Source organism: Magallana gigas, chromosome 7 (genome assembly GCF_963853765.1).
Source record: "Magallana gigas chromosome 7, xbMagGiga1.1, whole genome shotgun sequence".
Lineage (NCBI taxonomy): Eukaryota > Metazoa > Mollusca > Bivalvia > Ostreida > Ostreidae > Magallana > Magallana gigas.
The window spans coordinates 7928369-7953265 of record NC_088859.1 but is presented as its reverse complement, the minus strand read 5'-3'; the positions used below and the strand labels follow the sequence as shown (position 1 = coordinate 7953265).

Genomic DNA, 24897 nt, shown 5'->3' with positions numbered 1-24897 from the left:
TGAACAGTCACTGCTAAGGTAAATATACATATGCCTTTCTGCACTTTTTTCTGGTTTTCGCATTATTCAGGTCTTTGCATATTATCGTAATGATAATCGTGCTCGCTGACCGTACAAAATTATGGATATTTGTATTGTTTCTGATTATAACGATAATATTATAATTAATCTACTATAGTAATAAGTGGAACGTAGCTAGCTACACAGACTATATTCTGTTTCCAGCTAATATAGATGTAAACTTTTTACTTTTCGTCACTTTATTTCTTAAACGGAATGGGCATATCAGAGCAGCAATTAAAAGAAAAGTAGAATTCTAATCCTTACAGGGACATCACATCTCTTTGAGAATGGGAGCCTAACTCGGCTATTGCAAATCCGTGAAGCGCTAGAGAGCTCTATATCGAGCAGCCGGAGGAATGTGTAGTCAATAAATATATATATGTATGAAAGATGAGGGTAATGAATCTCACGGAATATTCTACTCACAACGGCCAGCGGATTCTACTGTGTTGAAGAGGCGCCATATCCGCTGGGAGAGCCTCCAAAAACAACGGTCTGGCACGTGATACAGATCGCTCTAATAAAAGAATGGGCCTCTTTTTCGCCAAATAGAGTAGAAATGGCATCACGTCACCGGATGGGTTTCTGCTACAGTGTCGTCTGTGGACCGAGATCAGCGTCGTTTACAGCTGATTAATGCAGAAGGACGCTTAGGTCAGAGCTACTTTTTCAAGAAACCGTTTTGTCAATTAATCAATGTGAACGCCTGCAATGCAGGATGAGACAACTCAGGCTAATATTTTGGACGAAATTGGCGCCACCCCGGTTCGTAAGAATGGGCATATTTCTGGGGACAGTGAAAGGATTATTCTGAATGTAGGAGGGGTCCGGCATGAGACGCACGTCTCCACTCTACGAACTATTGCCAACACACGGCTAGCTAGACTGGCCGAGAGACATTTGAGGCATAAACATAGAAGAGATGAATATTTCTTTGACAGACATCCATCTGTCTTCAATTCTGTGATAGATTACTATAGAACGGGTAAGTACTTCCTAAATTGTATTTCTAATACTTAAACTATCGTCTGTATTGTATATGTCCTATGAAAAGGGTGTCTTTTTGCAAAGCTGACCAAATACAATAAGATGATAAATCATTGTCAAATGAATACATGTAGATATACAATTATCACATACCCAACTATCTATGAATTAAATGTCTTAGCAGTTAACTAATATTCGATCTTTTAAGCCACTTCTTTATTTTATTATTCTGTACTCGGTGAAATATATCAATGATTCTTGTAACAATATACTTGTATAAAACTGATATTGATGTAGGACAATAGGGGACGGACCAATAACCAACGCAATGCAATTCATCATGCTCATCGGTTTCTGTTTTTGTTTTTGTTGTTTTTTAGGGGGGGGGGGGGGTTATTTTTTAGAGTCAAGTTAGCGCTGGATTTTCTGCATTGATAACATCATCAATTTAGCATTAAATTCGAAAAGCAAAATTTGTCATCTCTGGAAAATATATATAAATCTCGAATCTTGCTATGCCATCCATTTTCTTGCAATTATACTTTGGTCGCTAGAGTGCCATTTGTAGAACGATAATGTCATCACTACACAGTATAAAGTACACTTGTTTATTTATAAACATTGTGAAATAAAACACCGCTATTCAAAACGTAAATAATTCAATCATATCATGCATTTATTAATAATTAATATCAGAATGAATTACGTGGTTAAATTGTTTATTCTGTGCAGATCAATGTGCAAGGCACTTTAAGATACAGTGTCTGAATATTGGCCATAATAATTAGATAGTTACACATCAGAGTAAATGACGACAACCGAATAGTTATTTAATGTTAGCTTACGCAAAAGTTATTAGCATAAAAACACCATTTTGACGCTTTCGTAGTATCAAGGACAAGTGAAGCCAACACTGATATGTCCTTTTTTTAAATTTTGGATAATCTGGATGGGCAATCACTCTCCAGACAGAGATTTCACAAAGGCTGCATGCATAATTTAAAGGCCTTTAAGATTAGGTTTTTATCAATATTTTCTAATACATTTAATTTGAATACCCGCAATAATGCTTAAATTAATTCTCATCGTGGCACATGTACCAAAACAATTTTTGGATAATATGCTTTCTCGATTAAAGATCAAATGTGTTGGGAATATTAAAACATGATTGAGTTTAATTTGTTAAGACATCTTTGTCTTCTTAATTGGCAAGTATCTAAATGAACATGTCAAGACAAGATTCACTTGGACATTGTACTAAACAAAATTTCTGGCAGGCCGAGTCCGACTTGTCATATCGGTCTAGGCAATGTAACACAGGAATTCCTCTGCACCAAGAGTCTGATCAGCGTTTAGCTTCAACGATAACCCATTGATCAGGCCTGGGATCGTTTGGACCTAGAATCAGTGTTTATTTTTCATATCACCATATCTCATAGCAGCACAATGGTCGCTTAGCGCGGCCTCGGTAGGAAATGGTCGGGTAGACTCACTACAAGGCTTGTCTGAAAGGAATCTTCTTTACCCGTGTACAATCACTCTAATGACTCGAGTCTTGTGTAATAGACTGAATTATTTATCAAATCGAATCACAGTGCCCGGTGGCGCGTGACAATACCGCAATCTTACGTGTACAGCTTTTTTTGCAGACAGTATTGCGTCAGGTTTTCCTAACTTGGCAAATAAAATCATTTCTTTTCCTCTGATATAAACATACCAGCAGTCCAAGTCAATAAAGCGTGCATCAATAATAAGGCTCTGCCAAGTTCATGTCATGTCTGGTTCCATCAAGAATATTGTATCTTCTACAGAACACGTAGATTTTATAAATATATATTATGTCGCTTAGTATCAATTGAATATGTACGTAATTGGTATATCAATTTTATTCATGGCATATGCGGTAATTATTAACTGTTTAATTATATATTATGAATTGGCCAAAGGCACTTAGCAGGAAATTGTGCAATTTAATGTTATAGAACACAAATTTCAATACAGCAATCGGAAACGTCTACCAGTTGCATGATTACAAGAGATCGTAAATATATTGGGATTGGCTCCAAAACAAGAGTATGGGCATCAAATTACCTAATATGGTATCTTCTCTGTGTTTAGATCTATCAAGAGCCGAGCGCCCGAACCAGATTACAAATGTCAAGATAGGGAAGCGTTGTGTGTCGTTTTCTTGTTCGATTTTAGAACTTCAACTTCTGGCTCGATGCGAATGTTTCGTATGCTTTCCTTTGTAATCAATCACTCATGATTTTTCTAGAGTCGGCTGTGTGATATTATCTTCAAGAATTGCAGGGGAGAATGTATCCTGCACAGTAATTCGATGTCTATAAATACGTAATTGCTTTAAATTGGACATTTTCCCCATATTTGAGACAGACACAAAAACGGTCAAATTATCACGTTCTTTGGTATCAGTTCTCCATTCTTTAACCCTTTTTATTTAAACATGCCCCTTTTCAAAAGTAAAAAATAAAATACACACTGTTTCCAATTCAAATCAATCGTGTATCAATTCACCATACCTTTAATTGATGCAGAAATTTTAGGGAAATCCACGCCATTGCTGTTCGTCACGTGAATATACAAAAAAGTTCATTTTATTGTTACATTGCACCACTCTGTAAATGCATTTAATGATACATGATTTATCTTTTATAAAGAATTCATTGAGATTCCTTGTCCAACACTGTAAAATCGTTGTCCCTATTGTTATCCCAGATTGTTACGCCCTATTCAATAATATAAGTCGAAATCTGAATCCAAATACATGTATTTGTCCAGCTTTATAATTTAGTCAATTTAGATTTTTTTTAATTTTGACAAACATCGACCAAATAATTAGATTGAACAGTGTTGACACGATTCTTGAACACTAGAACTTAATTAAAACGATTTGTAACAAGGCAACTGATCATTCGAATCACCTTATAATAGTTCTACAAATTTCGGACTTTGCACAAAGTCTTTTCCGTTGCGATCAAAAGAAAACGAATCAAATGGAAGTTTTAAATCATTGAGTAGTAAAATATTTGTCAACGCAAAGGTAATTTAATCCGCTAATTTTAAAATAGATTTTTAAGGTTGCTCACTACACCGTTAAATATTTTTTTCAAATCAGCGGAGATTTACTTGATTTTGATATATATCATAATGGATATAAAGTATTTATGTCTAATATGCTAAAATATGTGCAATTTTGGGTGAAAAATTACATTTTCGAAAATTTAATTAAGTTAACATGAACAAAAGCTCCAGGTGGATTCGAACTCATGATCTGCGGTTCACAAGCCCAATACTTTAACCACTGAGCTAAGACGATATACAACCCAATCGAACCATATAAACAATTTAACAAAACATTTAAATCGCCATCTTGTGACGTAGTGTCTTAAAAAGTATAAGTGTAGGTGTAGTGAGATACCTTAACAAGTTGACAAAAATTTTCAATCCTATAACTGGTTATGGCGATAACTACGTGTCTTTAAGTCATGAGTTCAAATCCAGCTGGGGCTTTCATACATTTTACATTTACCTTTCCAAAAATTGTTAAAACATAATTTGTGGTCAAATATTGTTAAATTTAAAAAAAATCTAAATTGGTTAAAGTTTTTGACTTTAATGTATTTTTAATTTTATCCACATTGATATCGACACGTGTCCCTTACCACATTAAAATCATTATTATAATACAAGGGGTCTTCTCGTTATCAGACATCGTTCTTATATTAAGAAATTCATAAAATTTTGACACAGTAAAAAAAAATCATATAACCAATGATTCTATCAGTCTCATCAAATTTGACCTTCTTGTTTATGCATCAAGGTCAGGTCAAGGTCACTACCTTTTTCCTCAACTTAAAGGATGATAAAAATAAATGTAGTTATCTGCAGTTCTTCAGACATTAGTTGTTTAAGATATGAAGTTTCTATTCTTCAATGAAATGATAGAATATCAGAATATCTATCATCTTATATTACTGAATTGGAATTAATATTTAAACTAAAATTGATATTGCTTAGCCCGCATTTCCTCTAATTTTCTTAAATTTTGAAGATATTTTTATTATTTTTTTATGCTTCCAATTTTAAAATATTTCTGATTTTAACATATTATGAACACCCCTGCGAATGTGTTCGGAAAGTTTTCTTTATCGTTGCTAAGTACGTAATAAATCCAGAGGTGCTCGAATGAAAGTTCACGAGACTTCACCGAGATTTGTTCAGTTCCTGTGAAATTTTGAGCGGAAGTATAAGTGTTCGGATAATATTCTCAAAATACGTATGTACTGGTCGTTTTTCATATCATATCCTACTTTGATTTATGTTAAAACGAGAAAAGCTTTTAAGATGTATGTCTTATTTCACCATCTAGCAGTTATTTATATTAAACGATAATATTCAGAACATAGTTATCGTTCGAGTTCAACCACGTGCAGAGTGGTTGAAAATATAAACATTTGGTTGCTTAATAAAACCATAACCATGTTTAATGCTTGTGATGTGCAATACCATGTTTTAAAAAAAATAATGGGTGTCTGTTTTGCATAAAACTTAGTATATCGAGCCATTTTCAAGGAACATTCTGCATAAAATAGTATAGTTTGTTTCACTATTGATGTTATTACTAGGTCAGGCGCGGATCGAAAATTAATCCTCAGGAGGGATCTCTTTTAAGCATGTTAGTTGTTGCAACAGCAGACAAAAACTAATTTTTGTATAGTCACACTTATTTCTAGAACACATTTTATTCACCAATTAATGAAGATAAAGTTTAAAATCAATAAACCTCTAGATTTTATATTTGACTACTAGAACCAAGATACTGTGGAATAGACTATAAACACGAGATACTATTTTTACTGCGAAACTGAAAGGGTCAAATAAAACCACATGGTCTAAAATTTGAATGACAATAATATTCGCAGGGGTGTGAAGACCTTCCATAAAGATACAAATTGACAGTAAAGCTAATATATTGACCATTTATTAAGAGAGAAAATCTTATTATTATAGTGATTTTTCACACAAATCTATTCATAGAATGAGCGCTTAAAAAAGCTAATAAAAATGTAAATTGATAGGCAAATCATATTTCATATACATATTCTGAAATCCAAGTTCCTTATCATTTTAATGGTATTGTTTAAGAAATGTTAAATAGACTCATGAATCTACAGCAATTCTGAATTGCAAAAACATGTGATATTTTCCTACGCCAGTGTTCCGCTAAAAATATAGTCTTTGTTAAATTCTAAACTTTGATTTCTATTTCTATGCCAAGTATGATTGTAAAAAAGAAAGAAAAATATAGTATATTAATTTCCTTTCATCTTGATTTAATTACCATTAAATCAAATTTACTTTTGACAAGTCAAAAACCAGAAAAGACTCCTTCCTTAACATACATGCTTACAATTACGTGAGTTCTAGTGTCGTTTTATGTTTGAGAAGTTGCGCATGTGCATTACCCCACCACCAACAAGCCTTTATATTAAAATCTTACATGTGAAAATAAGTCTGCAACATAATGTAATTATGGATTTTTCGAAAGGGGCGTTTATTTTCTGACTTTTGAGAAAGTATAAATGATTAATAAATTATATCTTGATTAGTTTTAAATGTGACTTTAAATGGGTTTATAATAGAATTTGAAGAAAGTTTCTAATTGAACAGTGCAAATGAATGAAGACATTGTAGATTTATATCTCCTTTATCTCATCTGTTTGTACTTGTTCAATATTGGCAGTATGCAACATTTTTACTCTTGATAAAAATATTTTTTTTCTTCTTCAATGTGTCATTTCTACCAGTAACAAAAAGTATGCAGATATGAACAAGGTTATTCTAAATTGGGTGCATTTGAATAAACCTGTAATTATAAACTTCACCTGCATACCTGTACCTAGCTGCAAGTCTGTAGCTCCCGGTCTGAAAAAAAAAATCGGATGGACGACCTGGGAGGTACAGTGCCATTAATTTTATTTATACGCAAATTATATGAAAACAATTAGTCCATTAAATTTTCCATGCAATTTACTACTGATAGCGTCTCTTTACTTGCTTTTGATAATATTTTAAACACCATCACCAGCCCCGTAAAGCAGAAGTGGTGCAGTTTGTTTACATGTAAAAATGATGAAAATTTACCACTCTTGATTTTCCAAGATCGGTAGCGTACTCCGGAGAAAGTCTGAGGCAAGTAAAGAGACGATATCAGTTGTAAATTGCATGAAGAATTTAATGGTAATAAATAAGGGTATCAGTCCAAAACTAGTGCAGATTTTTGTGCGCAATAAATTTACAATTTTTTTCAATAGGTAGCACTGTAGCTCCCAGGTCTTCTAATTAATGGTATGTATTTAGCTTTATTATTGAAACCGATGTCTTGAACGCGTCTATAAAACACTAACTTGGTAACAGCTGCAATATGATGCACGTATACATCAAGCAGCATTAGAAACCGAAAGCACATTACTTATATATGACGAGATAGAGTCAACCTTCCTAAAAAAGGACTTAAATGGTTATGAACAATTTAATCATTTCATTACAATTTACGTGAATATATTAACCATACATACATGTACACGGGGTGACATCAACCATGTACATTCATGGGGCAATATTATTAATAGTTACAAGGCATGAAAATTCTTGTTCATATACACGTGGGCTTAATTTGCCGATAAACGGGAAAGCACCTATATGAATATACTATTTTCTTAATTACAGGAAAAATAGGCATCCTGTCACCCATTTTTTTTTCAAGTCCTTTAGTATCTAAAATAACACTGCAATTTTTTTTGCTGAAGATCAGACAGATACGAATTTGTCTTAAAAATGCTGACTGGGTACGGTATAGTTAATCTGTATATGGAGGGATAATCATGCATTTCAGGGGATTCTCCGATTCACTTCGGATGTTAACAGCAAGGCAGAAGAGGGGCTTCTCTTCCGAGATCGACTTTCCGTCGAATCAGATATAGTTATTTAGGAGAGCACTGCATTTATACAATACTTTTTCCCTAGCATTTTAAAACTCGATATATAAATAATTTGATAAAAATATTTTCTCAATTCTCACGTTCATTTTTCAAGCCATGTAAATCACAGCTAGACATGAATCAATGTAAAACACTTAACCTTCATGATTAATCGGGGAGATGGGGCTTAAAAGAAAATCAGCCTCGTTTTCGGTATCAGGAATTCGAGATGCTCTGCTTGGATGTCTTCTCAGGGGCATTAACCTGCTATATAGGTGAACAAAGCAACCGTTAACCCGAAGAATGAGGTTTCATATGTAGCTATAAATTTTTGATGAAGCTTGTAACGGAATTATGATTCGAATACCTATTTATTGAAGCAACAAGTTGAAGATCAATAAGTCTGGCCCCAGTGACGATATTGCAGAGACATTCTGAGCGATGTCTCTGACTAGTCCTATATCATCATAGATTTGAACTCAACAACATACACCACACCCCCTCCAAAAAATATCCATGTACCATGCAAGCTCTGTGAACGACACCTTACTAAATGTATTGATAGGTCTATAAATTTACACATACACACTGTAGGGTTATCGGCAATGGCATTTTTTAAAAATAGAAGTGACAGCAGCCATGATTAACATGTACTAAAATTACAAAAAGGCAGATCGTTAAACATTATGAAATGCTTCTTTTTCTGCACAAGCCATAATTGTTGTATGGATGAATGCAAAATACCCCGTTGGATTTGCCTGCGTCTTTGTAAAAATTAAAAAAAAAAAAAAGAGATAAACTTTTAGCATTTCGGTTTAAAGTATTTTCATGTGATGCCATCGAGAACACTTTGGTAACCGTGTGAATTAGCATAAATAGCATTATGTCCATACAGTTTTTAAAAGGTGATGCTACACAAAAACTTAAAGGTTTTGAGAAAGCTTTCTCATAGCAGTCATTTCTTGGGAAAATTTACTGTTGACATTGGGTCTCAATTCAAAAGATTTTTTTAATTGAGTGTTTCGTTGTAATCAACTCAGAATTTGAGTAATTTGGATTCGAACCTTAAACTTCTACCATACGGAATAAGCGGCATTTAAAGGATGTGGTGGTAACAGAACTGAGACATGAGAATCAAATAATGTATCAATGATGATGAAGCTACGCAAACATAGTGTAAACAATTAGTCGATCACTGTGCCAGCTTTGGTGTTGTTATCCCCAGAGGGGAAAAATGGGTTTTCAAATTGGTGTTTAACAAAAATTGACTTCAGGCACATTCTGAGCAAAATTGTTTGATACAAAAGTGACAAGTGACAGTACAATGGAGCGTTTAAACGACACAAGAGCAGCGCTGCAGCTCTCTTCAAACGCTGCATTATGACCAAATGGAGTATACAATGTAATATGCCAAAAACATAAGTCGGTGTGAGGAGATGGTGATGGAAATTTGATATAATATCAAGAAACAAATCATTGAGCTGTTGAGATCATGGGCTGCTCGACTTTTTGGACTAAAGCTATCGATTTCATGCTCATCTGTCAGACTACATAATCCGTAAATTAATTTGGAATCCTTGGAGAGGCACGATACAAAACCACTGAACCACCCAGAACCACAGCTATTCTATTTTTCATCATCTTGAAATCCCAAGGGTTTGTCAAATGCTTTCTAACTTCATAATTCTAGGAGTTCTTTCCAATGAACTCGACTAAATAAAATTTGTGACAGCTGAACTTTGTTGAAAAGAACCCTGCATAAAAAAGGGCGCTTACACACTAAGATTGGTAAAATTTGTTTTTTATTTCTTGGTTGTTTTTCGCCTTTTAAATTATCGTGTAAAATCTCTTTTTTTTATCCAAAGAGGCTATTATAGTAAAAAAACATTAAAGTGTAACCAGTGACCTAATGCATCTTTTTACATGACTTAAATATTATTATGGATACAAAGGACTCAAAACAAGAACATTTGAACTAGATAAATACTGCATGCACTGTTATTCCCTGAACAATATATTAAATCGGCGGCAGGGACACCAAATCAGCAGGCTTTGTTTGTCACATAATTATAATAGTAGTAGGAATTCGATGTAGGTGTTATAAATCTCGTCGATAGAATGAAATCATTTACTTGGGCCAAGAAAATGTTCACGTGATAAGATCTACCCAAATCGGTATACTACATGTAATTGTTATTACATGTATTCTAGTTCGTCTGTCAGTCGTACAACCTTGCTCAATGACAGTCTGGTTCACTTAAGGTATTCAATGTATAACGACCACATTTTGTACGGTACCTAATAAATGAATGGTCCAATACTCTTAATCATGATACCATTTTGAAGGTATCAAATAAAAATAATCCAAAGAAAATTTCATAATTTTGATTATGGTCCAATTAATTACACCTTAAATTTTGCATTGAAGTCTATGGGCAACGTATGTTTTATTAAGATATTGTAAAAATTAACTCTTGCTTAATACCTGCATAAACTTTCTCTTATTTCAAATATGAAATAAAATTAATCTTTTACCGCAGATATTTTGACGAAATTAAAATTTTGTTTGTTTTCGTCAAGGGGAGATAACTCTTTAGAAAATTAAAGGTGCAAAATAACTGCCTTCGTATATGTTTTCAGTCATTTCACTTTCATTGTTATCTAGCAATATATATTTAACTGGTTTAAAATGATTCAAAATTGTTCAATATCCCTTCATTATACATTGAATACCTTAAAGGGATATGGTCACGATTTGGTCAAAAATTATTTTTCTCGATTTTAATGTTTACAATGCTTCAGTAGGGCATTTTTAATAGGCAACCAAAATTTGAGTGTCATTTGTTGAGTTATAAGCAAGATACAGGGCTTACAATTCTTCGCTATGTAAACAAAGCTTTTGTTTACATTTTGAATGTTGAAAAATGAATAAGAAGATAGATAAATCAGCTTGAAATTTTTTTTTACTGGTATATTGAACCTATGTAAAAAAAAAAAAAACAGGACACGAGCCCTGTTCACTTGACAAAGAATTGTATGCCCTGTATCTTGCTTAAAACACATCGACTGGCACCCAAATTTAATTTGATCATAAGAAATGCAATTCTAAACCATTGCAAATAATAAAAACAGAAAAATAAAATTTGACCAAAATCGTGACCATGCCCATTTAAGGAAGTCTCTGCAAATTTGGTCATCAATGTACGTCGCAAATAATAAGTAACGCGAAAAAAAAATAGATGTAGAGTTTGATTGGCCTTTCAGATTATTACATAAAGGCTGAGTAAATAAAAAACTGTTCAAATGTATTTTTAAGAAGAACATTCTATGATTAGAACTCTATTTTCATTTTGAGAGCTATTCAACACCTTTTTTTGGATCTCATTTTTTTTCTTCAAATTTTGAGGTATTTTATGAGTCGGTCCGATTCGATTAGGAAAATGTCACTTTCCATCTGTTTTTGGACAATTTAAAAAAAAATAAACAGAGTATAAAGAGACTTATACTGTCATGCTTTTAAAACAAATAACATACTTTTGAAATATGATCGTCTAATAAAACTTGTTCATGTATATGCTTAAAGAATTTGAATTTTGGTTGGTACCGTTTGATTGGAGGGTTGGAGGGGTGGGGTTGCAAAGATCTTATGATAATGACAGCGGTAACCTTGATATTTTTACTTCTCGCCTAAATCTGAGCATCCCAGAAATTTCTGACAGCATATTATGTAGTAATTAGCATTTCCATTTTAGTGAGAAGTACAGTACAATGAAAAATCTGAGTAGGAGAAGTGATTTGGTGTGGCGATAATAGTACTGAAAGTGTTCATAAATTATTCAGAATAACAATCTTATCGAATTTACAGTTTTAAAATGTAAACAGTTTATTTATTCTTAAAATCTAGTTATCCCTTTTTGAAAAAAAGGAGAATGCAGCATTGTTCTGCAATCTACGAGCAATGAAACCAGACAGATATAGAGAGCACGTCTGTCTTGTTTTGAGATCAACTCGTTTAATCGATGAAGGGATGAATAGCAGCACAGCGCTTCCATGTGCAGCCTCGTGCAGTGCAGATATCGATACATACTAGCGAGTGTAGTTAATATCATTGCCCAGTCAAGCTGCGGAAAGCTTTGTTATGCTACACCGTCAACCAGAGTTTCTACTTAATGCTACCGTTGTTTCAATTTTTTGTTGCCAGTGACAGTAAGATTACAAGATGGCTTGCTCGCATGTCATGTGACTATTTTTAAGCGTCCCACGGGAGATTGTGAAATCTTATCACTGACTTATGAGATATGCAAGAGCTTGTATCAATATATTCTTAATTTAATTAGGTCGTGTTGGTTCGCTATTGTTCATGTATTATTGATGGTGCAAATTGCGCGGTCCTTGCTGATTTGTGTATGATGACTGAGTCACGTGGGACATTTGTTATCCCGCCAAATCTGGACAGTGACGTCGGCTTCTCACATTCGTCACCCGGGAGAAGGAAAAACTCATAAAACATTGAAAGCTTATGTCGCTATTCACTTAACACTGCAACGGAGACTAAAAAACAAACAAAAGCGGGTTAACCATTCCGTGTTATAGCACAGGCTTTTGCATAACATTTAGTGTGTGTCAAAGAGAGTCGTGTTGAATTTTTTATAAGCGCTATCAATATCTAATTATGGACACTATCACGCTATTGAATTCATTTTGTTAAAATATGATGGTGGTCATTATACATAATGGTTGTAGAAAATTTAACTTTATATGGTCAGGTAACCAGCATTAACCTGATAAAGGTGCCGATTAACTAATAAATCTGCCATCCATTATTATGGGAAACATTAACATATAAGTCGAAGTTTAAGTACCGTATATCCGAGTTTTGCGATTATCTAATTTTCGCTTTTTCACTTGGAAAATAAAAAACCTGCAGAAATTATATCTGATATTGTTTGCCATAAGATTTTTATTTTTTGAATCACAAAAAATTAAGCCATAAAAATAAAAAAAAAAAATGCTGACGCAAATACATGTAAGATGGTTACTAATTTACCGCATCCTCTCCGAAGTTTGTGTCATGCAGGAAAAAAAAATACCCCGGCTCACGGCAATTCATCATTAGCTGCATCTCCTATTTCGTATTTATTATATTATTTTTGTAAAAAAGTATTTATAACATCACAATTCGATGTAATTGTAACTAATGATTTTCTCTTTAACGTCCATCTCTTTTTCATAGAAACATCGAGTATCACATATTTTGAGTTACTGTCAGCAGAGTGTAGGTACTTGGAATTCGTTTATCAGTACAGTATATATTATTTTTACCGTTTTCTTCGTTCTCATAGTTCCATTAGCAATTGTACAAAGAACATTTTTAGAATTATCGTGTTGTTTCAGCTGCAGAGAAGAAATTTAGAATGTTACACTAAGATTCCAATTATTTTTCCTATAATAAATACATATACGCCTGCTGCACAACAAGGTGTATTGTCATAATGTTAATTGTCTGTCAGTCTGTCTAAGTTGGTTTTGTACCCATACAAATAAAGCTCGTCATGCATTTGGTATATGTATCAGTCTCAAAACCTGAGATTCCTATTATCAAATTATTATCAAACGTGATAAAATTAAGGGAAAATGTTGCAATTAATTTTTAAAAAAATTTATGTAAGCAATAAAGACAACCTGTCCGTTACCGAGAAACAATGTGCCGGTACATCTATTGTTGCAATGTAAGAGTTCAATACTGTTTGGAAAATCATTGGTTAAGCATTTCAAGGTCAAACTAAACGGTTTTTGTACCAAAAAAAAAAAATTAAAAATGAAAATAAATAAAAATGAAATTAAAAAAGAAACAATTAAATAAAAACCGTTTATTTGTTTAAATCTAAAAAAGGTGTTTGAATATTATTCCAGGTGAATTACACGTACCTCTCGAAGTATGCGGCGCAGTGGTGATGCGGGAGTTGGATTTCTGGCAGGTGGATCAACATGTCATCAAGGCTTGTTGCTGGCGTCACTACCGGTCTTACATAGAAAACAAACGCATTCTAGACTCCTTCCAGCGCAGTCTAAAAAAAGAAACCTTCTCCTTAGATGTTAGTAAATTTGAAGGATGGAAGAAATTCCAAATGCAGATGTGGTTAATTCTCGAGCATCCAAGAACTTCCAAATTAGCAATGGTGAGTCGGAAGAATACATAACTTTGGGAAATTTTTATGCAAATACAAAATTCAAGCATTTTAAAAAATGATGTTTCGAAATTTATATTTTGCGATCTGGTTCTTTTAAACAAGGACAAACTTAATTATTCCTGGAAAAACACTACTGGAGTTGTTCATATGATCTTTTTTAAATTAACAAAATGTAAGAAAATACAAAAAATTAAGGACACATTTCAGATAGATTGAACAAGTTAATTGTAAATAGATGAATGTTTCCATTGTTTGTCTTTTGGCGATATTTTTAGGTTGAAGTAAAACCAATTGAAATAGAAGTAAAATAACGTTGAATTAGCGCTGTTTGTGTTGCGCATATGTAGATATATGAAATGTTCGAATTTACACAAATAATTTACTAAAGTGTTAAATCTTATGCTTTTCATCCAATACTTTTAGTTATCAATTACTCTATCGCCGTTTATCTTTCAGGGATACGGAGTTATTTCCCTTCTTTTTGTTGTCGTGTCTATCCTCGGGTTTTGTTTAGAAACCTTACCGGGTCTAAGACCAAGCAATATATCGGACAACAACACGAACGAGAACTGTCCAGGGAACAAAACAAAAGTGTTAAAACTCAAGGAGAATGAGGGGCTATACATCCTAGACATTATTTGTACTGTGTATTTTACGATAGAGCTTGTCGTCCGTTTCGTTTTTGCTCCACAAAAGCTGAAGTTCATTCGCTCAGCTATGAACATCATTGACCTTCTTGCCCTGGTGCCTCTGTATATGCAGTTAATTTTGAACTCCGATGAAAATCGCGCTTGCTACATGAACGAACAGCTTATCATTGAAATCATGTTTGTATTACGTATTGTTCGAATGTTTCGAATATTTCATTTAGTTAAACATTACCAGGCGTTAAAAATCTTAGTGTATGCGTTAAAGGCAAGTCTGCAAGAACTTCTCATGCTTGCAATTTTTCTTATTATCGGGATGTTGATATTTTCCTCCTTGATTTACTATGCAGAGCGGCATAACATAAACTCAGGTGCGCCTGAGACTATTTCAACCATTCCTCTTGGGTTTTGGTGGGCGTTAATCACCATGACAACCGTTGGCTATGGAGACAAACACCCGACGACGACTGTTGGTTACATAGTGGGCACAGCATGCGCTGTGGCGGGTGTTCTTATGATAGCTCTCACAATTCCAGTTATATCCAATAATTTTACACTTTTCTATACACATGTACGCTCAAAAGGGACAACAGGCCCTCCTTCTTCCGACTCGGATGAATCTCTTGCTTCTTCCCTCGATGACCGGGATCGAGAAAAGGAATTTGACGAAAAACGGAAATTATCAAGCGGGTCTCTAGTTGTCGAAGCTTACATGAATGGAACTCATGCTATTCGGAAGTTGACATCTAAATCCGGAAGTCCCCAGTATTCTCCAATATTGAGACGAATTCCGGAATCGAACTCCTTGATAGATATATGTGAGCGACGAATATGCAACAGTGAATTCGATTTTGTTAGAAATAACAGTAGTAAAGCAAAGAGTGATGACGGGGTTACATATGCAGGGGAAACAACGCTTTGATAAAGTTCTCCCGGAACATTATGGGATAATTTTAAACAAATATGGTCTGAATTTCATATTAAATCATCATAGTTTAAGAGGCAACATCATTAAATATTCTATGCTTACTTTAATACACGAGTTCTCGTCAAAGTGTTTTATATGCTTTTTTTGGATTTTTAACTTTTTATCAACTAGGTAAAGTCTTAATTTCATGTTGCAACTGCTAAACATTAAAAAGACCTGTTTTTTTTTCTTGCAAAGGAACCCAGTCGAGATTTCGATAGATACTAAAGCATGACTGATTAGATTAATAGATATGAAACCGATTATGTCGTACAAATTTTAAATATTTTATGCTATGCAAGATTAATGTTGTGAAAAGTAGTAAAAGCAGTGGTGGAATTAAAACTTGAACGCATTGTTACCATCAATAATAATATTTTGTAATGTACGCCAGGCTCCTTGGACACACTGGGTGCATCGTCGCAGATCTTTTTTTTTTATTGCAAGGTGTTTTTTTAATCTTTATGATATCAAACGATTGAAAATGGCATTGTTCTCTTCAGAGCAAGACTACTACCAGTGTCTCGGTAAATTGCATTGGAATAAACTAGTACTTATCACAATTATCTTGCCAGTTTACATCAAGTCTTTTCCCATTGTGGTAAAAACTTTACTAGGGTATGTAGTTTGGTGAACACGTGATCAAACTCATGAGTCACGTGGTTACCCAACCAGATGATCCGATTACTCGCAAATAGAAAGCTATAGGTACAGTCGATGCCATAATTGTACACTTATGTAGTAAATATCATATACTTATTAATAAATGTTGTTGGGAAAGTGGGTCTATATGCAATTTATATTTCAGGATGATTGATTGAATGTTGATTGCATGGACAGATCTATACTGTGTCTCATCAACGAACATTTTATGAATTTTTATTGTTCACTTTTTTTTACTCGTACTCTGCTCATAGTCACAATTGATTTTTTATACGTGTCTGTTAGTGTGCAATTAACTGTGTATTGTTTAACTAATCATCTAAGCATTTAAACTTCCATTTTTACTTATCGATTTTACATGTAAACAATGTCACCTTTGATGATTTTGGAATGTGTTATAGCAGTCCATTATAAGTGTTTTCTTCTATAAGAGCAGATGAAACTCGTATGGTATGTCCGAAGAAGTCACGTGACTTGCAAGACACGTTTTCGTGTTAATGAAGCAATATTCTACATACTTGTACAGTACAACAATCATGTTGAAGTGTTGATGTAACTTTTACGTAAGCACTTGGTACTTTGTGTATACTTGTCATTTTTTTCTCACTTTTGCTCACTTTGATATACATGTACACACGCAAATGTGTCCCACCTAAATTTCACGTGAAAAAAAGCGCCAATATTGGAATTCAAGTGAAAGAGTTTCAAGATAAGGGTATATAATGACATGATTAGCATAACATAGCGCATGAAAGTTCACGTGATATTATGTGAGGCATGATTGGGCTGTGTAGACATTACAAGTGCTCTCACGGTGACTGTGTTTGTATTGTTTTCTTTAATCTTTTTTACACATTGCAGACCAACGCTTCAACTTTGCATTGGTGTCAGCGCACGAAAACTTCAGATAATCATTCCACTTGAAATTTTACAAATTGTTATACTTTTATTGTTTATTTGCTGCTATTTATATCTCAATAAAATTGAGTTTAAAGGCTATACGACTCATATTTCTTTGAATAGTATTAGAAAAGCTACAAGATTGGACTTCATTGCAATTCTACATGTATAACAGTGGATGAGAATATCAGAATTCATTGCATTGTTCAAGATACTGGTAGGACCAAATTCGTGCATAGAAGGTGCATTGGGTCCATCTTCGTTGTCCTAAATAATGACAAGGCCATATAAATTTATAAAGCAGGCAGAAATTGGTATTTGTCTTGGTAGAGGCAGAGGACCAGGTGACCTTAAAATGATCCGACTTTACCCAACAAATTTTTGTCTTTTTATCGTGACCGACGCGTACATGATCACGAAGTTTTCTGACTAGTTGGACAGTACTGAATTCGAGATAGTTATCGCAGTAAACGTGGTGACTTGGTATTCGATAGATGCCACCCCTATTAGTATGCCAGTATCAGCCTGTGCTGTGCATGATGCCAAGTTTTACAATTATCGCATTGTTTGGAACACAGTTTGTTCGTTGTGCACTTTCTATCGATCTAGGTAAGGAAAACCGCTTAATTCCGGAAGATAATCAAATTGAAGCCAATAGATGCATTCAAGCGATGGTGGAAGGGAATTATAAATGTACTTATTTACCGAATACACTGTCGTCATACGCACGCTTTGATCCTCCATAAGAAATGGACATTGTATCGAGTCCACTCATACCGAATATAATACTATATCTTGTGTAGCTACATGTTGGTACCCATCTCTATGAGATGCTGCTATTAGCCCAATGGGGAACGTATGAGGTATTAATGTTGTGAGTTTTATGTCTCAGAGTACCTGCACCTTCTTGATTCTTTCAAAAAGTTCTTAAATGATTTTTTTATATAAAGTTTTTCATAAAATGCTTTGTTACTACTTTTTCTTCATGTTTGATCATTGTCATGGTAAGATTGATTAGAATTATCAACATTATAATACAAACACGAGCCTGGGCCGGGGTGTTAGAAATTTCAACTAGTACATGAGTTGATACTCCAATAGTTGGGAATTATATCGGATTCTGAACTGTATAGTTTTATTGTGCAGAAATCAATCACATGAATAGTTAAGTTGGTGCATTTCAATCATGCACGGGTCCAGAAAAATCTTCCGGGGGGGGGGGGGGGGGCGGTTATTTGAGTTTGCCAGGGGGTCCAAGGCATATTTTTGGTAATTTTATAATGTAATTTAAAGAAATTTGAATTTTACAGGGGGAGGGGGTCCGCACCCCCCCCCCCATAACCCTCATTCTAGATCCGCGCATGTATATCTTTATCATATGGGTGCGTTCAGAGTATTTCCAGTGGTACCAATACCTGTTTGCCAATGGTAATATATATACTTTGAACGAATATTGGGACATTTACCAGTGTTAACAATGGTACCTTTGGCCGATTATTTAGCGGAAAATGTCTAAACAAGATGCGATATTTTTGCCTCGTTGATCATTTTGCACCAAAAGGATACATTCGGAAACATAATTTGTGTACAATAATTTAAGTGGTTTTTTCCTTACATTTTTTTCTCCCGCAAAACGTGTGTAGATCATTAGAAAAACATGGCTAGAGAGAGTCATTACAATATCATAATATAGACACCCGATGATTTTTATACCGTTTGTCCAGGGACACATTTGAAAGTCAATGCTATGGTTAATTCCAACAACAATCTAAATGGTCCCATCCCTAATGTTGAAAAGGAACTATTGGTGTTTAATGAAAACTACGTTGAGCTTTCGGTGTATGGCTGATCGATTTTAGAACATCTTTAAAAGGAAGTTTTTTTTATAGAGTACATGTATATTCTCCTCCTTAAAAAAATATTAAGGCCGAATAGATAGAAATAATTGGAGAAATCTTTCAATTTCACAATGTTTTTGGTGGTTTAGATGGCAGTCATATTCCAACCAATGCCCCCCAAACACCTGCAACATGCCTACATACATGGAAAGAAATTTTATTCAGTTGCATTTTTGGTATACTGGCACTGTACCAGTTATCGGCTAAGACCAATTATCGGCTAAACTGAGGGTTCGGGTTTATAGCACGCGACTTTCCGAGATTTTTTAATTCAGTCGTCTGTTTCGAATAAAGAAAAGTAAGTTTGCTTGAAAACTTTCTTGAATATGTTTTAAACATGAGCTTAAACGATCATTGTTTACCGCTGATTTACATCTTTGCACGTTCAGCAGTGGGGAAAGTGACGTAATAAGTTAAAAATAGAATATGACCTCTTTGTGATACGTTATTATATCCCTTCTTTGATTTGACATATAATATCAATGCATATTAAATTTCTCAACAATAGGAATTCACTAAATTCTGAAGGATTCATGGTGCAGTTGAACGCCTAATTGCACAATTATGTATTGAACATCATACGTTTTTATGTATTACCGTATGATGATAAACGGATAATTTTATGAGTTTTGTTTATATGTATAGTAACCCCTACGACCTTTAGGCTGACCCTGCAATGGACATAATTCAATTTTCACTTTGCAGAATATGAAATCAACATGTTAAGGAATTTTACTGGGTTATTATCACGAAGCCGATAACTGGTACAGTAAATCGTAAAAACTCGGCAAATTCGGAGCTTGCTAAATAGCACAAAAACAATATGTTTGGGTTCTAAATGTTGATATAATCTAACGATGGATAAATAAGGAGTTCACCATTCAAAGTATGTCAAGTTTTATTCAAATATATTAAGAAATAAGGAAACACAAAAAGAAAACGTAAAATTATAGTCGATAACTGGTATAGTGCCAGTATATTACAATGCTTGGTAACTTTTGTCTGCCAACGGCAGGACTCTAGATCTGAACCCACCCCATAGCAACGTAAATAAAGAGCATGTACATTTCAATTTCCAAACTCAAATCATCTGTAGATATTTAATAAAACAACAAAACACACTTGAATCATTGTTTACTATAATAAACATGCATACACTTCTACAAGACTAGAAACATGTGCTGACTATTCAGATCGTGCACTGCAATGTGGTATACGTAATTCATCTACTGACATGCATAACAAACGAAACACAATCAACAATGTAAGGGTTTGTTCAATTTCAAAATATAATATATCACTTACATATTTATTAACACCTATCACCTACCTTTACTTCTGAACCAATGCCTTTTTAATTTTAAAAACTAGTATACGTATTGAAATGGCTATAATTTAAAATCAATTAAAAACAGCTTGGAAAATATAATGTACAAAAAAATATCAGAGGCTTAAACAGATCTATTGTCAGCTTAAACAGATCTAATGGGTAAAAAGTATAAAATCAGAAAACGAAACTAAAAAAACAAAAACAACAGCAGAATTTTTTTTTTTTATAAAAAATGGGGCACACATGTTTTATAAAGGTATGAAAATAGAAATAGAGATATAAATACAACCCTGTAAAGGATTCACAGAATGACAATTGAATCAATATTCAATGGAGTATGAATTTATGAAAGAAGAAAATGTGTTCCTAAAAAGAAAGGTTTATATAGGTCTGGCTAATATAAACAGAGGTTCCCATGCTTTCTATTCTTGCCATGCAAATATTCTGTCTGCAAGTCGCCAAGCAGCAAGGCAAAATAAAAAAATAAAATAAAATATTTCAGCTTTATTAGAAGTCTCAATGCTCAAGTTTATTCACGCAGTTTGCCTACTGGATAACCAGTAGCAAGAGAAGAATATAGTTTTTCAAAAGTATTTAAACATCAATTTTTACAGATTTCATAAAAACTATTACAAAAATGTAAAATTGCTAAATGATGGCATAGTATGAATGGCAATAGTTCACATGGGTTGACCCAGGTGACCTAAAATATTTGAAAAAAAAACCAATCAATCAAAAAGATTAATTGTAGAGTTATTAAATGCGTACATTACATTTTTGTCCTTGCATGAAAATTCATTTTGGTTTCAAAAATTACACAATTCTAATACAAAGAGAACTTCTTGTGTTCAAAATACTCCATTAAAACATTAAAGTAGAGGTCATTTCAGCTTTTCAAAACTTAATAACTGTTTATCTCCAGGATATTCTTAAAGGTTTTAACACATGACACCACAAGACTTAAATCAATACTTATAAGGTCAGTTAGAAGAGCTTAATCCAGTTACAAAAAAAATATACGACTGCCGTTCAGTGTTTTGAACAATTCTTCCATTTGTGAAGAAAATCAATATTCTTTCAACTATTACTCTCTACCAGTGCAAAAAACTATAACAAATTAAAACAAAAATCAAAACCCAATACCAATTTTAAAAAAATTAAAATCTCATTAATTTTAGTATTTATGATAAAAACCCAAATGTAAAAATGAAATTTTCAAAAATGGAACTTTTGCAAAAACTATGCCTAGAAACTTTTTTGAGTCAAGTTATAAATCAAACGTGACAAATGCAGGCAGTTGTGCTGAACAAGATTTTTATGTGAATTTCACGTATAATTAAAAAAATTGATCTTTTTCACTTGAATTCCAGTGAAGCACAATTGTTCAAGGTACCGGTATGTGTACAAAACACTGTAAATTGTACATTTCTTACAAAAAAAACTTTAAGAAAAGCAAATATCAAAACAAACTTTTTGATCAACAATGTACTTGTAAAATTCAGTAATAAACAGAGGTAAATAAAAGGTTAACATACTAAATCTTAAATATGCATTTAGTTACAGAATTTGCAGTCATCATATTCTGCCATTTGTTCAAACAAATATCTGTCTCCAACATCACCCCTGTCTACACAGGATGCACCTGTTTCTGTATTAAATTTAACCTGACAGTATAATATTGACTCACATGTGTTATCAATAAGCAATAATGACTAGATCTCCAGCAGTTAATTTGTCAAAATGATATACAAAATTGAAGCAAAGGGAAATTGAAACAGGTTTGCATACCCCTGAAAAAAACCCAAAGCAAAATACAAGCATTGTGTAGTTTGTCATAAACATCAGAAGGTACAATATATCAGAAGGTTCCTTTTAAAATGCTTTGTGCATAGTTAGTTGCTATACAATATCAAAATATATATGAAACAACAATCACATTAATCAAAAAGCAAAAAATTATATGAAAGTATAATTTTGATGTTATATTTTCTTGAGATGTCAATAGTACATTTAAATCATGCAAGTTTTCTATTTTAATGCCTCGTGAAGTTCAATTTTCTAAACTTTAAAAATCCAGTAGCACCATGATTTTTATACAATATCTTCACTTCATTTACTTTAACTTCATATTTCAAACTCTTTTGTTCAAAATCTTAAAGCATTCATTAGTTAAGGTGCACTTATAATAAAAAATTTTGCTTTTAATTATGACAATATTTATCTTAAAGTTAATATAAGAAGTATTCTATTTATTATTTAAGCATACAAATATACATTGAAGAGGATTGAACAGCAGGCAAGATGCCTTGATATGTTCTTTCCTCAGTTAATTCTAAGCATACCTTGCACAGAGGAAAAATAAATTCAACAATAACTAACTTGCTTTTTGTATCTTGTATAACAAGTCAGTTTATGAAATGTTTACATTTTGGTCCACATGCGTACAAGATGTTGTAAATACCCCTTCAGGAGTTAAAGGATACTTCAATTTTGGGATGTATTAGAAAAACCCCCAATAAAAATAAAATTAAATATAATTAGATTAAATATAACTCTGTATTTCTCTTCCAGAATTCTTAATAAAGTAAAGCGATTGCAATCAGTAAAAGCCAACTTTTTTTTTTATCTGTAAGTCAAATTAGAAGTCTGAACCATTGGGAATATAAAAAGTCTTGATTTTCTTTATGAAAAAAATAATAATGCATTTTATGGTAAAAACTGTATATTTTTAAAATGATGAATACATTGTTAAATAAATTATATACAATTTATACTTTCTTATACTTTCATTTATATTGATATTTTTAAGTACATGTATAAGATGTTTTCCATACTGTCCTGTTTACATGTATATTAAAGGTATACACCTTACAAGTAGGTCATGTCAAAAATGAGACACTCGATGCTGCCTTATCATGTTCATATTTATATATATGAATAGAATAGCTGATTGATAATGCATAACTGATTCACAGATTTTTCAATGGATGCAAATCATTAAAAGTAACCATAGTAACTTTAAAAAAGTTAACAGCTTGGTATTTTCTGTAATTATCAACAAAAGCAGGAATGAAATTAACAAAAAAAACCCACCATTTTTCTTATTAAGATACAAGTATATAAGGAAAATACTCATGAACATACATTCCATGGATTTGGCACATGCACACTTAATGTACTGTAACAGAGAAAACAAATGATCACCTAAAACCTAAAAGTTAGGTAGGTTTTACATCAGTAAATGTGCCTTTCAATGGTAGGCGGAGGACTGGATAGATGAGGTCCACCCACTGTCTAATTCCACAGCTTTGTATCCACCCTCGTTGTAATCAGAGGTAGAGCTGGTTACCGAGGCCCCCGACGTAGAGGAGGGCTGACCCACAGAGTCCTCAGTGGGACTGGAGGAATCTGCCAGGTCCCCTAGAGGAGGAGGAGAGGGGGAATTGGCACAGCTTTGAAGGACTGGTGTATTACTTGCAGGGAATGAAGTTAATGCAGCTTCACTGAGCACCTGTTGTGTTTTTGCACTGTGTATTATGGATTGAGGAGATTTGAGATCAAATTCTGTGGAGTCTTTACCACATCCACTTGATTCAGGATCTTGTGATGATATCAACAATTCATCATCTGTTCCTGAAATAAGAAAGTCTTTACTTTGATTGTTTAATTACATAAACAGCATAACTTCATCTTAAATTGTCGTAAGTAGATACGTGTGATCAACAATCATAGGTAATCACAGATTACAAAGCTCACAGAGACAAGACATCACCTTTATGAGATCACCTTTATCATATTATATGAAAATCATGGTTAATGACCATAAATAAAATATTGGATACTGTTGTATGGTTTGACAAAATCTTGTATAGTATTGTATGAAAATTTCATACATTTTTACAAATACACTACAATATTTTGTTTTCCCTTGGACTGAAATGTCACACTTTCATTGGTTTAAACATAGCATGTGATTGCCTCATATATCTCTATATTTGTTCGGTGAGAAATAATATTAGGCAATATGGCTATCATTAGCCGACGCTTCGCTTACTCATTTCAACATTTCATAGTATTTACTACATTACATGTAACCGCTTGCCGTAAGTTCTTAAAGTATTTGGAGTAGTTGCCCTTTGAAATTCTTTAAAATTAGAGTAGTTGCCCTTAGAATATTGAAGTCACATTGGTTTGTTTGGAGCAGAACAAAATGGCAGCGTTGAAATTTGCTCAAATCTCTGCAGGGAAAG

At 33.3% G+C, this 24897-nt stretch overlaps 2 protein-coding genes across 7 annotated transcripts in view; one reads left to right on the top strand and one right to left on the bottom strand.

Moving 5' to 3' along the window:
• The first annotated feature begins 773 nt into the window (after positions 1–773).
• LOC105335811 (potassium voltage-gated channel protein Shaw) lies at positions 774–17518 on the top strand. The gene is made up of 3 exons (XM_034456075.2): positions 774–1048; positions 13965–14230; positions 14699–17518. Exons 1-3 carry the CDS (start codon positions 775–777, stop codon positions 15809–15811), a joined length of 1653 nt encoding a protein of 550 aa, XP_034311966.1. The 5' UTR covers position 774; the 3' UTR covers positions 15812–17518.
• A 2880-nt stretch (positions 17519–20398) lies between these two features.
• LOC105335814 (leukemia inhibitory factor receptor) overlaps positions 20399–24897 on the bottom strand; it is a 42807-nt gene continuing 38308 nt past the window's right edge. For all 6 annotated transcript variants that reach the window (XM_034456063.2, XM_034456064.2, XM_034456061.2 and 3 more), the window contains one exon: positions 20399–24280. In XM_034456063.2, coding sequence (XP_034311954.2) covers positions 23898–24280 — 383 coding nt within the window. In that variant the 3' untranslated portion in view covers positions 20399–23897. The remainder of the gene's footprint in view (positions 24281–24897) is intronic.

What these genes read in the sequence shown, in the direction of transcription:
- LOC105335811 (XM_034456075.2), top strand. Translation starts at nt 775, where the DNA reads ATGCAGGATGAGACAACTCAGGCTAATATTTTGGACGAAATTGGCGCC. An exon ending in GATAGATTACTATAGAACGG is followed by an intron (nt 1,049 to 13,964) that starts GTAAGTACTTCC and finishes ATATTATTCCAG; the next exon opens with GTGAATTACACGTACCTCTC. An exon ending in GAACTTCCAAATTAGCAATG is followed by an intron (nt 14,231 to 14,698) that starts GTGAGTCGGAAG and finishes TTTATCTTTCAG; the next exon opens with GGATACGGAGTTATTTCCCT.